Raw genomic sequence first — 18,256 nt, forward strand, 5'->3', positions numbered from 1 at the left:
TGTATGCACATGGTGTTTTCTGTTATGCACATACTTGATGACTGTCTGATTCTTGCCATTGTTCAGCAGAGACTTCTATTCAAGATTGTTTTTTACATGTTTATTGATAAACTTTTGAGCCCTACTGTAGAACTTTCACCCTGAGTTTTAACGTACAAACCTGCCAGTTTGGTGGCATAACCAACAAACACAGCACAGAGTAGTTTTTCTGGAACTGACAAATACGTTGTGATCTGAGGTCGTGAGACACAAGCAATATCAGAGGGCAGCCATCCTGTGTGCTGCCTACAGACAAATATTGCTTGTGGGGCAGAAGAGTCTCTCTTGACCAGTTGTGTTGCTTGAGTTTTGTACCCAATTGGAATGTACATGAAATGAAGGGATTTTTAAGGATTTAAGGGGTGAGTGTCAAGAGCTGCATGATTCAGCCATGGTTTAAGTTTGGTGTAGGTGTTCTTGTTCTGTTTTTCTTCTGAAGTTTTTGTTCACTTCTCATGTGGTTTTGTTGGATTTATTTTACTGCTTAGTATATTCATCACCCAAGATGATGCCAGCTATATGTTATTTCATGTAGGTTGGAGAAATGTCTAAATGTGTCCCTATTGCTCATTGATAATGGAAGTGAAAATGGACCTTTGCCTTTTTATTTAAGTGATATTTTATAACAATAAAAATTGCAGTAGTTTTTTTTTTTACTGATCAGTTACATAAGAAATGGAAATAGGCGAGTATGTCATCTATTGCAGTAGTGCTGGTTTAGTGTGTTAAACATAGATGTATAGAAACCTACTTCTACTAATGCAACTTAATTTTTGTAAATTTACTGTGATGCTGACAGATTTTCTGAATTGCATATATAAGGACAACTGATGCAGATGTCTTGCAGATTTTAAAAGAACCTAATTTCAAATGTCTTTCTTTTATAGGAAAAGCCTCCGATAGAGGTCCGTTTCCCTTGTATGGCAGAGATACGGGGTTACCAGGCTGTCAAGTAAGTGTAGTGATGATTGAAAGCAAATGTAATAATCTGAACTAAAATTTAGGTTAAGTTAGTTGAATATGTGAGGCTACCAAACATCATAAACAAGAATGTGTTCTACAATTTGAAGAACAAATTTTCTGGGTTGTGTGTGGTCAAATCGCCTTGTATTCATGTACATACACCCACTTAGAGGAGGCACTTTTGCCATGTGCACATGGAACTGCTTCTGTAGCTCAGGAACATAAAGTCCTATGTTGTAGTAAAAGGGAGATTGTTACTAGTCTGAGCGCACTGGGCAATGTGCTTCAGTTGTGAGTATCACAACTTTCCTACAAATAATTGTGAAATGAGTTTTCCTACCCTTTGTAGTTATTTGTTCCTCTCTCCAAGTCTTTTAAACAGAACTGCAGACCAGTGCTGACTGCATATCGTGATTAGTGTGTCATACTGATTTTTCACATAGAATTTGTCTCCTAGTGGAGATCATGTGCATTTTTTTAAGAAAAACGGTGTTACTAGGCTTTCAATTTGTAAAAATTGGGTTATCCAGTGTAATACTGTGTTATTTTGTGGTTTTGATTATGTTTTTTCTAATTAAGAAAACTTTCTTCTTTTGTCTCTAAATCTTCATTGTGGAGTGAAGATTTCTTCCATATTATTTCTAATGAGACACATTAAGGATACTCTTGATCACTGTTTAAAAGTCTGTTTTGAATGTACAGGAAGTTTGAAAGTTTAAGAAGTATAATCAGCATTTGATTACGCTCTGGTTTTGTTGACAAAGATTTAAATAATATGTTTTTAATTCTAAGAAATTAATTTGTTATGGTTGTTTTCTCAAAGAGGATTATTTTTTTCTTTAATTTTACTGTAAGTAGACTATTTGCTTTGAACTGATATGTTCAGGAATATCCTTCTTCTAGGGGATAAAACTTAGCATATGAGTTTGGTTTTGAGTCTTTTAACTAGTAGTTTGGAAAGTGTAAATGGGCAGCACCATGTGGCAATGCAGACTTAATATTGCTTCCCCTATTAAGAAAGGCTTATTCTCACAGCCTTTATTGCTTCTCTGCAACACAAATGTGAGTGAGCTGGGTCTCTTTAGCTTGGAGGAGACTGAGGGGTGACATCATTAATGTTTACAAATATATAAAGGGTGAGTGTCAGGAGGATGGAGCCAGGCTCTTCTCTGTGACAACCAATGGTAGGACAAGGGGTAATAGGTTCAAACTGGAACACAAGAGGTTCCACTTAAATTTGAGAAGCAACAACTTCTCAGTGAGGGTGACAGACACTGGAACAGGCTGCCCAGGGCGCTTGTGGAGTCTCCTTCTCTGCAGACATTCCAACCCGCCTGGACACCTTCCTGTGCAACCTCATCTGGGTGCTCCTGCTCCGGCGGGGGGATTGAACTGGATGAGCTTTCCAGGTCCCTTCCAACCCCTGACATTCTGGGATTCTGTGAACAAAGACTTACTTGTAACTACTGCTGAGCTTTCAGTAACATTCTCACAAAAAAGCAGTATAGCTTTTTAAGTTCAAGTTAGGGACTTCACATTATTGCCAGTTTAGACAGTAAAATATTGTATTAATGTTATTAGTATTGTTCAAATAACTCTGTATGTACCGTATTTTAATATGATAACTTAAACTTGATATTAGTTTGGGAGCAAATTAATTTCCATGTTACTTTCATTAAGTTAATGTTCTATATTGGAAAATGGGTTTATGTTAACTTTGCATAAAATTCTGTTTAGCTTTGCAGTAATGAATGTAATTTCTGTTGTTTGGCTTCTCACTGAGGAAGATGCTTTTATGTCTCCTAATTGTTTTTATATAGTACCATTTAATATTAATTTTTTACATGTAGCTGTTTTAAAGCCAGACTCTTATACATATTTGTTTCTATTTAACATCACTTCTAATTCTGTTTATTCCTCTGATATGCTTCCTACTATTTCTTCTCCCATAGTTTCTTCTTTCTTAAATGTTGTTAGTATATGGGAAAATGTTTTTGTAGGTATATATTTTTCTGGTTTTATATTCAGGATAATAGAAAATTATCATAGCGTTAACTTTCAGTTAAATCCTCATTTTATCCAAATTTATGTGATAAGTTACAGTTTGCACTTCAGTTTGGTCTTATCAGTTAAATCTGAGAGTGTTTGAAACCATTTGCTAACTTGGAACCTGGTGGGATTTCTGGATCTTTTGGGGTTTGGTTTTGTTTTGTTTTATATTTTTCATAAATCTATGGCAGTGCCTGAAATACAGCTCTCATTGTAGCTACAGTGTTTGAAAGCAATCGTAGAAAAGAAGGTTGAAAGAAATCTTGAGAGGTCATTTTGACAATCCAAATGAAGAACCAGCTGCATTGTTCCTGACGGATGCTCGTATAGTCAGTTCTTACAAACCTCTAGAGACGGAGGAGACTGCATGACCACACTGGGTTTTCTTTTCTGTTACTGAAATGCACTTGAAAAGGCCTTACCATTATGGCAAAAAGAAACTTCCTGGATCTTTCTGACAATACTGTTAATTTTTTGCCATATGTCATGTGCCTTTTTCATAACCAGTATGCAATCTGTGATACTGGTTTGATTGGTGATGGTCTCAAATTTCCCTATACCTTCTTGTGGTGATGCTGGCCAGTTTGTCATTCCTCAGCCTATATTTTTCACTTTACAGGTTCCATATGCCAAAATGTATTTACTTCTTAACACATTGCTTCTACCTTCTCTAAATTTGTCAGTACAATTTTGAATTCCAGGCTTGTACTGCATTTGTAGATGCTTCTGGGTTATCTGCTTTGTGAGTTCAGTAAATGTGGCCTTCATTTTTCATTCCAGTCACTAATTAAGAGGTTGAATGATGTCCAAAACAGATGCCTGTAAAGTCTCAATTAATACATTCACCCAGTGTTGATCATGAACTCCTAGCTACTGTTTTTTACACAGCTACGCTCTGTATTCAGCAGTACTATTAGTTGTCCTTGGTTCCTCAGTTCGTCTGTGAAATCTGAAAGTAGTTAAGCCTTGTTAAAACACCTCTTATGCTGAGGGGGAAATGAGGTTGTTTTTATGTAGTTTATTTCAGCTGAATCCATATCACTTCTTCATTGCAATCTGGCATTTGCAGTCTATTTCTTCCAATATTCTTCCAAAAAATGAAATTTAAATAGTTGAGGAATTACAAGCCACTGCTTTTGTTCCTCCCTGGAAAAACAGACAAACCAACCAACCCCAATCTCTGCACTCCCTCCAAATCATGAGTTTTCAAAGACTAAGGTTTCCGAAATGGCAGAGATGGCAAGAGACAGTCTCTGCAGTATTTTATTGGATACAAATGAACTGAAAATACTTCTTCAAATACTCTCTAATCTGTTCTTCTCTTACTAAACTTCTTTCCATATGTCATTAGTGTAAATGGTATTACTAACTTGGTGTTGGTGTGTAATTTTTACCTCCTATTAAGTTTACAGAGGGATGGAATGAAAATGTTCAAGATTGCTGTAAACCGAAATGCTTAAGACTCTTACTATCACTTCTTACCCACCACTAAAAATTATCTAATCAGTGATTTGTGTGGACTGTCAGCTACCTACAGGCTGTAGGAGTTTGTGTGATTGATTTCTCAGCGTAGCTTAAAAATCAAAGGAACTTAGGTAAAAGAATTGGATTCGGGTATAACATTTAGTCACAATAATGTAAATATGGCTAATTGATGAATATTTTACTAAACAAGAAGTGCATACTTTCAGGGTTTAATTCCATCAGGTGTTTCAAGCAAGCCAAAAAGAAGGAGCATCCTAGAGTATGTGTCTTGCACTGGGCCCATTCATTCAAATAAGTGTTGAGTAAGGTAGTTGCATTTGTCTTACGCTGTGTTTTTTTATGTGGTTTAGTGTTAACAAGGTTAATGGTGTATGTTTGTGTGCTACATTAAAACCTGTGCTTGTCTAGCTCTTCACAATCAAATTCTGAATCCTCTTCCTTTTTTTGGCTTTGTACTTTACTGCATACTCTTCTTCTGATAGGTCTTCACTATGTTCTGCATCCTTCCAACTCTTACTGCCTTTTTTTCTCTCCAATCTTTACACAGAGTATATAGACTCTAAGTGGATGGGTAAGATGACAAATAAAGGCTTATGCAGAGCTGGTTTAGATAAATGTCAAAACTTTTACCTGGACAAGGAATTGACAGATTTTTGAAGAAATGTAAAAACTACACTTTGCTATCAGAATGAAATGCAATGCTATGGGGCTTGACACAACGTCTCTATTTGTGTCTTTGAATGGGAGTAGTAGGGGTTGATTGTGATTTTTTTGAGGGGGAGTCCACCCTTCGTGTTGGCTGTGTCATTGCAGATTTGGGAAGGACATCTCTTCACAAATGTTAAATCAGATAGAGATTAAGTTTTCAGAGAGATTCTTGTATTACAAGGGCTTTCTTTACATTTGTGTAATTTAATACTGAAAACTGTAGCTTATGTAAAAGAAATGAGATTAGACATCAGATATTGAATAAATGGCTCCCGTTTCCAATATCATCAAAAAGGTACCCAGCTGTCACTGCACATTGCTTTGACAGGTCTGAGCTCTAAGAAAGCCAGGAATCGGCACTATTTTCAAAGTGAAATTGAGATAAATGTGCAATGAATGTGTAGCCGTTAGACTAATTCTTCTAATTGTTTCTGTGGGTCTTCACAGAAGCTGACTGTATCCCCATGAGCCGGGAAGCGCCCCGGTAATTGGCAGCAGTGCGGGGGCCGCTCGGGGAGCCCAGCCTGTTCTCCTGTGCCTGGCCGAGGCCGGCTCTGCCCGCTGCCATCACCGCGCTGAAGATAGTAAATGATTTCTGACTGTCCCCTTTATGTTCTGGTTTAATTCTAAATAATCACGCACAGAAAATAGACATCATGGATTTTTTGACATGTGAAGATAACACATTTACCCTGCCTTCATAATCATTTCAAGTCCACATACTATCTTATGTGCAAGAAAGGAGATAAAATCAAGTGCTAAATGTAGTGGAGATTAGGCAAGAACTAAAAATACATTCACTAGTTTTTGCTTAGGGTGTAACCTCCTTCCTATAAAGACACATATCTTAATTTATTTTTCTAACTAATTTGTATGTTCTATATGATGATGAGACACTTTAAATGTTATGAAAGTAATTTTTTAAAAGTTTGATAAATCTGTAGAATACAGGAGTACTGTGAGGAGCTATAAATTATATTTACTAAATACATTTCTCTTGGTCTATGTAAAATTATATATATAACACTGCATAAAATACCTACTACTCTGTACAGTACATGAGATATATATACATATGCTACTATATATTTCAGGCAGTATGAAATAGTGCTGCGTAGAGAGAATATGAAGAATGTATATGCTATGTATTTTATATATATATTATTTAGTAGTGGCAGATGAATTTTAAACTAATTTCTGGTACTATTACGATATAAGTTTTGTGCCTATTGGCAATAAATAAGGCTGCTTCAGAATCTTTATTTTTTGGATTAAGAGAAAAAATCCAATAGAAAGCTGGTCCATCAATGTTTCCAGTAATATTGCTACAGCGTTTTCCCTTCAATAGCCATCAGCTCTGCTGTTGCTCTGAAGCTAATGCGAGGTGACTCATTTAGGAGCATATTATTGCATCATTGCAACATGATGTAAGGCACATCAGGCATTATTAAATTACCCTGAATTTTGCAGTATGACAGTAACATTTTATGCACATTAGCACCACACTTAGTGCTCCTTATGGGAATATACTTCAAGTAAACATATTAAAACGTAATTTCAGACAACTTTTCAGGATTTACCGATTTCTTCTTTATCAGGAAAAAAAAACTTCACTGGGATATTAAGACAGATGTAGTGACCTTTGTGCATTTTCAGAGCGCGTTTGGTGTTTCTTAAACTACTTGGAATGTATACTGTTAGTTGTGTAGTGCCTTGGATAAAAAAAATAGCTGACTTCTCACTGATTGTTAAAGTTGGGACAAACTCATCCATCTTCCACCTTTGCGACGATTCAACATAGAAACGTTCTCCTCATCTGAGTGCAAGTCAGAGAAAGCCAGATCTGTGTATGCCTCACTTGTGCTGAAAAATATTACAGAACTTAACACTGGATAGCTATTGAGCAACTGCAATTCATACTGTTGGCTTTTTAGCAAAAATTTGTGACCTTTCTTTGTTTATTGACTTAAAAACAACTTTACCTGGCTAAGCTGCATCTTGTTGTCTGCAAAATCAGTAATGTATTAAAGAACAAATTTACAAGCGTGAAAACTATATTTATTAGCTGTTACATCCTTTATAAACTGAAAAGTTTGTTTCATTTTTGTGCAAAAAAAACCCAAAACATCTAAGTCAACTAACACTGTAAGAACACAAAATGCCTTTATGAGCAATTTCTTGGGCAATTTAACAGATGATCACTTTGACAAAAGAAATGTTTGCAAGTGTATGTTACTTTGCCTTTGCATAGTCAGTAATTTGCCTATTTCAAACTTAAAAAGACTTTAAAGTATGAGCTGAACGCAAATGTGAAGAACTGTCCTGTGATGCTGGTGAGAGTAAGTGTCTCAGAGCACGTGCTCTCGAACAGCTCATCTCACAGCTTGAGGAAGTGTAATAAGGGTAGAACTCCAGAAATTTGAGTTGTGTAGGGAAAACATAGAAGCTTGTGCTCATATTGTGCACAGGCAAAAATGGCAAGCTGTTTGCATTACTGGTAAGGTGGTGAGGAATATGCAAGCAAGAGTGAAGACAAGTATTCATAGTAGGACATAGATACCAGCTTGCTGCACAGAGCAAAATTAATAGAACTGAATAGCACCAACCTAAAAGCGTTTTTAATTTGTTCATAAACCATATAATTGTAAGATGTGTAAATAGTAAAATGGAGAGGATTAACTGATTTGATTTTTTTAGTAAAGCATCAGGTAACATTAAACAGCTGGAAGAATAAGAATACAGACAAAAATGCAAATGTGAGGAGGTAAGAGTGTGTAAAAATGTGTGTGGGAAGCAGAAGTGAGGTTTACCGGCAAAAATAGAAAAGCAAAGAACAGTATGAAAAATGTAATTTGAAATATGTTTTGTAAGAACAAAAAACTTGGACGTGGCAGGACTGAAAGAAATGAGTGACTGCCGGTAGTGGAATAGAGCAGTGTTTTAGTGGTATCTGACAGCTGAGATGTCACTAAATGTGTGAGTCAAAGAAGAAAAAGGTATTTGTAGCACATTGCATTTTAAAACATGGCTGTTCTTTGAATGTGTATGGAAGCTTCCAAACAAATCTTTCTCGACCTGCAGGTGTAGCCCCAAACAGCAGCACAACTCTGCGGTTGCTCTGTGGGTGCTTGGCCATGTTTTTAACAAGTCATTCCTTCAGTGCAAGGGCCACTGTACTAGAGCACCACTATCACGCTTTACTGTGGCATTATGTGTCACAGAATAGTGAGCACTAGATGTCACACAATCACAGAATCCACCGGGTTGGAAAAGCCCTCAGAGATCATCAAGTCCAACCCTTGGTCCAAGTCCAGTCCATTGACTAGATCATGGCACTAAGTGCCATGTCCAATCTCAGTTTAAAAACCTCCAGGGACGGCGAGTCCACCACCTCCCTGGGCAGCCATTCCAATGCCTGACCACTCTCTCTGCAAAGAATTTCTTTCTAATATCCAGCCTAAATTTCTGCTGGCAGAGTTGAAGCCCATGCCCCCTTGTCCTATTGCTGATGCCTGGGAGAAGAGACCAATCCCCACCTGGCTATAACTTCCCTTCAGGTAGTTCCAGAGAGTGCTGAGCTCACCTCTGAGCCTCCTCTTCTCCAGACTAAACAAGCCCAGCTCCCCCAGCCTCTCCCCATAGGGCTTGTGTTCAAGTCCCTTCACCAGTCTTGTTGCTCTTCTCTGGACCCGCTCCAGCACTTCAATGTCTTTCCTGAACTGAGGGGCTACCAGAACTGAACACAATACTCCAGGTGTGGCCTCCCCAATGCAGAGTACAGGGGAAGGATCACTGCCCTTGTCCTGCTGACCACGCTATTTTTGATACAGGATGTCTTGCTGGAAGATGAATGAAGTAATGGGTAGCTGTGTAGAACAAATATATTGGGTGTTTCTTTGTAGGGCCAGTGAGAACTTCATAGTTTCTTCTTGTGCAGCCTGATGTGTGTCTGCAGTTTGCATGTTGAAGCTCACTCGCACACGTTCAGATCTCTGCAGTTTTAATTTCTTCCTGCAGGAATTCTGTTCATATCCTGAAACTTCTTTATTGCTTGTCTCTAAGACTTCTATCCCTACTTGGCATCCTTGAGAGAAATAATTAGATAGTTATTCTGTGTTGAGGATGTGCCATCTGTTCCTATGATATTGTGGTGTTATTGAAAAGGTTTAAAACAAAATAGGAAACTAATGAAAGGGTTTAAATTAATAGAAAAATGTAGATAGCTTGTCTCAGGAATAGTTGGAAATAGGCATATTTAGGTCACGCCCAAGTGGCAGACAGTAGAAGTAGTAATACTGTGGCAAAAGGGATGCTAGAGTGTGGATAACTCTGGAGGACGTCAGGCTAAACCATCTAGTGCATCTCAGAGCCCTTCAAGAATATACACTTCAATGTAATTTTGTACAATAAGGAAAATTATGCATACTTTAAACATGCTAATTATAAAAATGCATAGGTGCTAGAGAGGAGCTACCATTTTGTGGTTTTAAAAAAAAAAAATAATTAGAATTTACTTTGCTAATGAAAGAGGTCAGCTATTGCATCAGCTACGGACCCACAAGGTCTTTTCCTTTTTTTTTAACATATCTATTAAACAGCACCAAGAAAGCTCTTCCTGCGGGTTTCTGGTGGTATGTTTGAAGATGCTTTAGATGGATCTTTTCAATGAGACAGAAAAATACATGATATTCTGGACCTTTCTTATCTGTGGAGCCTTAGAAAGACTACAAGTAGTGGCACTAGTTGCTTTTCTTCCATCCTCACATAGTTTTAGAAACAGTGGAGAACATATTGTCTATTTAAATCCCAGTAATACTGAGTTATGGAAGTATAAAAAATGTAAGGCTTGTATGTGTGGGGTTTTTAATACCAGTATAACTTTAAAGCTGACAAACTGATTTTATTTTTGTAAATTTTCTCTTTTTAATCTCCTCTCCTCTGACAGCTTTGATATCAGGTGTCTCCCTAAAGCAGATTTTTACAGCTGAGCTATCAATCTTTAAGAAACGCGGCTTCTGAAGGAAAGGCTGACACAATGTTAACAGGAGCAGCGACTCTGGATTCTGCCAGCTGATACCGTCTTAAAAGGACGAGATGGGGACAGGGATATATAGTTTAAGGGCAGATGGAACGTCCAAACTTGAGTTTATTTTGCTCCATTTTACTTCTCAAGTAAAATCAAGCAATATTAACTTTCTCTTGATTGTGATTGATTAGAAGTGAATTACTTATTGTGCTATTGGGGAAATATCTCCTGTCTCTCAGCAGATAAGGAGCCTGCAGAACTGTTTTAGAAAGTAAAAATGTACTGTGCACAGGCTAGATTTCTTTTTCCAGAGCTGGAGGTGACCACCTGAAGTTAATCAGGGAAGACATCCCCCGAATGGAGCGGGTAGCAGGTGTTAGGAATTAGTTAGAGTTGGGGGAGGGATGCTATTTATAAAAGGGGAGCATTTTGAATGTCTTAAGCAGACAAACTGTTACTTGTCTTTGCCCTTCTTTTTCTCACACTCTATAGGGTTGGCAAATTTTCTTGCCTCCTTATGATTTTTGGTTGTGTTTGATTGTATTTAAGGTAATGAATATCCTGTGAATCAATATATATGTGATATCTTACACATAGCTGCATAAGGAATCAAAAAGCATGTTACACCATGGAGCACAGATACAATTTCTTGGGCCAATTACTATTTGTCTCCAGCTAATCTTACTGCCTCAAAGCTGGGTGCTTCTCAATTACAAATGGATGGTGTAACTGGAGGAAGGGGAAAAGATCAGCTCAGTTCTCTCAGCCATACCTGTCTGTTTGAATGAGATGGCCCTTTGGATTTTCTAGGTGTGTTTATTCCTTTCATCTATAAGTACTCTAATATGTTGAGCCCCCTTTTACGTTCCTCTTTTACTTCACAGGGAGATAAAGTCCCTTCGCAGACTTTGCATCTGCACAGATTCCTGCTCTCAGGATGAATACAGGCACTGAGTAGAACTGGGAAGGGGGAGATAAGAGTGGTGTAAGCAACCTGTTCCTTGGCGTTTGCTGCCTGGGGTGGGCTGGGAGAGACACTGGCTTGAGCAGATAGTGGATGGAAAGGAGCGAAAGACAGATTTGCCGTTTTGCTTCCTCTTCCGTGCAACAAAACCATCCAACTGCCCATTGGTTTAAGTCATGTTGTGGAGTGCTCTTCAAGATGCAAGCGCTTCTGGTGGCACTGATTTGTAAAGAGCAGGGAGAGAAGGATAAAATTATTAAGTGGAGGGTATTGTAGCCTAGGATATTCAATGGGCGTATCTATGTGTTTACTAGCACCCTAGTACAGGACTTGGCTTTCACTTGATCATATGTGAAAATACGTGGGTCCTCCATGTTAAGTCCTAACAAATATCTGGTTGCTACATTAATGATAGTTTTTGAACGCTCATTATGTTATGCATTTTCTTACTTGGTGCTTAAAGTGAGTGAGATTTTTCTCTTGGCTGCGTGGGAGAGGAGATGCACAGCTTCCATACCATATACATGAAACACTCTACTAATGGTCTGAAATATTTGGAAATCATTTTGCTGAAGATGCAGAGGGAGAAACAGATGCAAGGATAGTTTGAGGTTCATAATATCCTTTATAGTCTGACTTCTGTAAATAAGATTCAGCATAAAATGTTTTATTATAATGTGACTTCTCATGCTTGTAATTGTAGAGAAAAGCAGGAAGGCTGGTACCAAAAAATTAAAACGTAGATGAATAACCCCTCAGCTGCTTCTCTTCTGACATTTTGCAGTTCTCCATAAACCTTCTGCTTTTGTATAATCACGGTAAAGAAGCTGTTCAAATTACTGTTTTCATAATGTAGCGAAAAGATTCAAAGGCAAAGGGAGGGGAGCCTGACCTGTAATCACAATGCTTAGTAATGCCTTCCTAGAATTCAGTCAGCGCAAAAATACCTTGCCCGGGGGGATGAGCGAAGACAAGCTGAGCCAGCATAACCTCAGGGATTGGACACCAACATCAGCAGGGTGCCGCTTTCAGAAGCTAAGGCAGAATTTGTAGTCTTGCCAATATGCGGTATCAGTGCAGGAAAGCCACTGTTGCAAAAGAGAAGGAAAAGACTCATTCAAAATATTTGTCTTAATCGGGTGTTTTAAAGCCATTTTGATGCAGAAGGAATACAAAATGTTTCCTTCCCTTTGCATTTAATCTTTACTCCTCCCACTGCTCAAAAAACCATATCTGGAATTCTGAATAAAATTCTTTCTTCTCCTTCCTTTGTCCCTGTGCTCGGTTTCATTGTATTGACACATAAACAGAATTAGCCACACTAGCAGATTTTGCTTAGGTATACACATCAAATAAGCAGCTCATGGTGATCCAGAAAAGCTTTGGTGTAAAAATAAAATATACTGATACCTCGGTATTTTTCAGTGTTAACATTAATTGGGAAGACAGTGAAACTAAATGTTTGTTAATTTGTTTATGATGTTGCATCACTTCAGTATTTAGTACCCTAGGTAGCTGGTTTTTACTCCAGTGAGCTAGATTAGCCTGATTACGCTGGCAGGATGCAGTTGATGGATGACTGTCATTATCTTTTCAAAACTGCATGATACTTTAGGTATAGGAGATGATAATTAAATTTTCAAGAGACTACATTGAGATTATAAGATCTGAGTATTTTTTGAAAATGAGGAATATGTTTGCAATTATCAGCATGTTGTTAGAGGATCCTCTCCTGAGATGTTTTATTAGCAACCCCTGATTTCCTTTAAATTGATCACAAAAAAATATCCAAGTTATCATATAACACTTTAGATGTTGTTTGTTCGTTGTTTTTGGTTTTTTAAATTCTGATATGTTCCTCCTGAAACAGACCAAAAATGGATCTGATCAAATCTATTGGTAATGGCTTGAAGATGTACAGGTTAGCACAATATATTTAATGAAACCTTGTTTGAGACAAAACACTAGAGAGGATCATAATTAATGCCTCATTTTCTGCCAGTTGCTATTGATTACTCATTCAGGGTCCCTTTGTTCTCAAAATGGTAACACTGTATTTCACATTACTGTTTGATATTCTCAGGATGGGATTCTTTAACAACATGCTGATAATTGCAAACATATCTTCAGAATTTAAATTTAAAATGAATTTACATCATGTGTCAGTGTTTTTCCAAATTCAGCTCATATTTTGGAGTGCATATTCACTACAGTTTCCAAAGATTGGAGACTTGAGTAAAGTGAAATTCAGCACTTGATATCTTGGTTATATTTTTGGCTTGAACTGCATGACGTGGAACTCGGGTGAATTGTCTTTTTGCAGCCCAAACCTCTGTACTGTACCAGTACCTCACAGAGCAATTATTTGTTAAGGTTTTAATTTTGTGCTAAGTTTTCTTTTGGAATCACTGTAGCAATGTACACAGCTTAGCTGGGGGATTTTGCAGGTGTCTCCATTTTGTTACATGCTTTTGAACTAGCTCATGCAAATCATCAGGTTCGTCTACAAGGCAAGATGTGAAATACTAAGACTCGTTATATACATGCTTTAAGTCATCCAAATGGCCCAATGAATAAAAGGGCATGTATGTGAAACTTAGCTCTACTCAGTGCAACCTTTCAAGTTTATAGTAAGGCAAGGAATGTAGTTACTATCTGCTCTGCATAATTCTGAGAAATAGAGAAATGCAAAGTGAGTTTGTCTGCAACTGTGTGGCAGGATGATGGGGGGATTTGACTGACATGAGTGCTGTTATATTACTTTTACAAAATAATGTATCCAAGCTCTCAACTTTTAACTAAGCATTTCATCTCACTGCCGCAGCAGCTCTGCCTTATTCTGCTGGCCCTGTCATAATCAGTTGCATATAATGGGCTAATGCTTTTATTCTCAACCATGTTAATATTTTGATAGCAAATAATGAATAATATAGAGGCACGCGGTTGTATTTGGATGGAACTATTGCATAGTTTGGCTATGGCTACACCAGAAAATCTGAGTTCTTAAAGTGTTTGCTAATACATTTGCATTTAAAAAATGAACGTGGATGAGATTTAGGCCAAGAAACACAAGCCTAACTGCCTATAACAAATACGTTTTTGAAAAGGTAAAACCTTTTATACAGTAGTGTAGCATACAGAGTGTGTTTGTTAAAGACGTTTGTGTATTTTTCAGGATAGTTTGGCTTTCCTATCTACATGTAGCATAAATGTTAGAGAGCGGCAAGGAATATTGCATAAGGACATCTGTAGGCCTTTACTTGTCCTCATTTCTTTTTTTATATCAAAGTAAGAAAATCAAAGAAGTGTTTACCAACATATTAAAATTCTGCTGGCCAGTGTCCTAGAAGTTCATTGAAGGCAGAGCAGTATTTTGGCATCAAATTGTGTCTTCAGGATTCTAAAGAAAAAAAGAAAACTTCCAAAGTAGTCAAAGTCTTTCTTATTTGATACTCAAATTCATTGAAACAATCAATTTTAAAACCATTTTAAAATATGTTGAGTAAGGAGCTTGTTTCATCTCAGGCAAACCATTTAGATGTAAGCGTGTGGTTGATGAGCTGGTGAGTTTGAACAGAAGCGAACTTGGTGTGCACGGAAGTGCAGCTGCAATACAAAGCTACTTGTTTTCTGTGACAAAGGTGAATAAATACAAACACCGCCATATGGAGATATGCTTCTTTTCAACCCCCTCACCCTGGCGATGTTTGAATAGATGACTCCCCTGCATTTCATTTTTATGAGAATACTTTTTAGGAAAAGGACCTCTTTAAAGCATTTGTCTAGATAGTGGCCGTTGTAAAAGCCCTTAGGTGTTGGGTCAGGCCATGCCATTTCCCCTGGGGCTGCCAAAATTGTTTCTTGGCTTTGCTGAAAGGGATAAATTTGAAAAGTAAAGCAGTCGTGTTGACTTGCTTTCCTCTGTTCTCTTTGGAATCAGACTGGCTGTCTTCTTAGTTGATTGTAATAAAAGCCTTTTTTAAAAAAATATATAATTTTTTGGGGTTGGTTTTTCAAATACACATTTATCAGGTAAAATATTGCTTTAAATAAAATCTTGCTTATTTTGAAGCTGGAGATATGCCTTATAAAATCCAAAGAGGCAATTTATAATTTATATATAAAGATAATGCAGGCAGGACTCAGAAGCGTTCAGGAGAATAACCAGTCATTGATTATTCTTTAGTAATTGGGTCCATGCTTGGCAGATGAGGTTTGGAGTGAGCGTGAACGTTCTCTGCGGAGAATGCTGCGAACTCTGTGTGTAAGTGATCCGCCTCTGTGCAGGGACCCCAGGCACTTAGTCAGGAGAAGCTTGGTGCTGATAATACAAAGCTTTTTTTGCTATCCTCAGTGGTATTTTTGTATTCCTTTCTTTATCAGATGCCCTTAGGAAAGGATCAGTCCTAATCAATATTGCTTCTCAATTGGTTCAGACAGGCAGAAAAATCAATAAGCCGAACTAATGACATCTATTTTTTTATATTTTAGAAGACTGAGGAACAATTATAAAATTTTAAACAGATGCTTCATTTGATTGTGGAAATGGTAGAAGAGGGGTGGGGAAAGGTCTTGTCTTTGTTTAATTAAAAATTCTTACCCAAACACAATATAGATCAGAAAACTTCTTTCGGAGTATGGTGCACAGCTTGAGATTTACTGGGCATGTATTACATTACTATATTTCTGCTACTATGTAAGTAATGTAGTAGACGTGATGCTTTGAAATTTGGGGTCTGATGAAAGTGTCAAGAACTGGAATGCTTATGACAAAAGTAAGAGTGGCAAATATCATGAGGTGAAGGTTGGAGGTTAGATTTGGAAAAGATATAGACACATGCCTTTTGGAATGGCTTGGTAAAAGTGAATTTAAGAGTGTTTACTGTTTGGTGGTATTTGGTTTGTTTTTTGATTATCTCACCGCTGCCCTTAAAGAACAGAGGAAGAGGGGAACTAAGAACTCTCCTGCCTCTTTTTTTGGAGGTGTCTGTATGGATCCCATTGTATTTCCAGAATCCCTGCCAGTGACCAGAAGGAGATGCTGGAGGGGAGCAGGGAAGGTTGTCTGTAATGTGAACATGAAGTAGTTGGTAATTGTGTTTGACAGCTGCTCTGAGTGAGCCGAGGCCGGACCAGACGACCTCCAGAGGTTCCCTCCAAGCCTCAGTGGTTCTGGGATTGTGTGAGGGGGACCCAGCTTGGGCTGCTTGAAACGACAAGTATCACAATACCTCCTCCCCTTCCCCACGTGCTGCGTAAAGAAGTTTCCCTTCAGTCCTGGATATTCTTGGGCGGAAGGTCAAGTCCTGGGCTAAGTGCAGAACTCATTTCCCTTCTTCTCTTGGACAGTGTTGGTTTGGGGAACTGTTTTTCACAGAACATTGCCAGTTTGCCTGCATGACGTTCACCACTAAAACGCTAATAAATGTTTAGAAAGCGCCTTTGCCAAATTCAGACTTGTATTATGTCAGCCAGAAATTCTGGTAAACGTCATGTTTTCTGCAAAACAATAAACCCTTAACTGTTTGTCAAAGGCAAAATTAGCAAATATTGAAATCTACAAGCAGCTTTCTATGTCCCCCTGTGTTTTCTGTATAGTTTGTGTAAAGATCACCTCACTCCTTACAAGGGTATCTCATTTCAATATGAGTTTTATATTAACAGTTCTGATTTAAAGACTGTTTTATTGTAAGAATAAGAAGGAAGAAATTGAGTTGAGGGGGAAGCTTTATTTTTATGCCTTAACGTGTTTCATCATTGTTAACTTTGTTCTTCAAACTGTGTGATAGATTTGTAAGAAATAGTTAACACTTCTGGGCCCTCCTTTAGTTTGTAACAGGGTGACTTTCACATCCCACTCTTTCCAATAAAAATGTAACATTTTCATGCTCAAATTAGTCATCAGACAAGTAAAAGATACAAATTTCAATACTGATATGATGCAAACCAATTATCTGGAAAAACACACTTGACATTATTGCTTATTTTATGTGTAGTCCGTAATTTTAGATAAACTCTGGATTTTCTGCTAATCCGTGTGCATTGCAAGTTAGCAGGGATTTAGGACCTTGCTGAGAGAGCCATGTGAGTTAGCATCACCTTTCACAAGTCATCACAGCGGAAGAACCAGCTTGAATGATGTAATGTAATCCAAAAAATATATTTGTTTATGAGTGAGGGTGTTTGGGCCTTAGAGGAGGGTGAGGGGGCCGGGAGCAATGGGCTCTGCTGGGCTGCCGCAGCCTGAGAAGGCGACTCCTGCTGTTTGGCAGCAGCCGCTGGGACCCGGGGCCACGTCTTTGAGGGAAGGAGGAAAGTTGGCTTGGGAGCAATGGGGCTGAAGGAGAAACCTTAACGAGGTGGCACCTCAGTTTTGGTTTGGTATAAAAGTTGATCCAGTCAGCAGTTCCTGCCTTAGCATCACCTGACAAAGGAAATGTTGGTGCAGTTTGAAGGCTGGCAAAGCATAACTTTGGTCCTGCCATCCCGCAGCTGTGCTTTCCCCCTTGAAACGAGAAGAGTGCACTACGTAATGACCCAGTATGAAGAATCAAATCACTTGTTTCGGAAGGCTGCTGGTTCCATGGTGACCTTAAACCAGTCTGATTTTGCAGATGTTAAAAGCAAAGTGTCTTTAGCCGTGTGTGACACAGAATGGCCGCTGCAGAGTGAGGAAAGCTGTATGCAGCAGCCAGGAGTGAAGTGGCAGTAAATGCATTTTTACTGCCTGGTAGCATTATGTTTTCTGTACAAGCAGTTCTGTGGGTTTCACTCCAAGTCTGGGTATTTTCAGACTAAAGCAAAGCTAAGCATAGTATCAACCATGGAAAAACTATGTTCTCATAAATCACCAATATTCATTTAGTTTCACAGAAGAAATCCAACTAACGTGAGGCCAAACAATATATAATGCACTTGTTAAGTGGTTAGAATGTTTTTATATTTCCTGCATGAAAAGGGAACAAAAAGGGTAAGGTTCAACTACATGGTTAGTTTGAAGGTTTTAAAATGTCATAATTTTT

At 38.1% G+C, this 18,256-nt stretch overlaps 1 protein-coding gene across 6 annotated transcripts in view; it reads left to right on the forward strand.

Moving 5' to 3' along the window:
• The window catches only part of TCF12 (transcription factor 12), a 160,012-nt gene that overhangs the window by 88,012 nt on the left and 53,744 nt on the right, over positions 1-18,256 (forward strand). For all 6 annotated transcript variants that reach the window (XM_082060687.1, XM_082060685.1, XM_082060688.1 and 3 more), the window contains one exon: positions 927-991. In XM_082060687.1, the coding sequence (XP_081916813.1) occupies positions 927-991 (65 nt within the window). The remainder of the gene's footprint in view (positions 1-926; positions 992-18,256) is intronic.

The sequence above is a fragment of the Streptopelia decaocto genome (genome assembly GCF_964273445.1).
Source record: "Streptopelia decaocto genome assembly, chromosome: 9".
In the NCBI taxonomy this organism is placed as follows: domain Eukaryota; kingdom Metazoa; phylum Chordata; class Aves; order Columbiformes; family Columbidae; genus Streptopelia; species Streptopelia decaocto.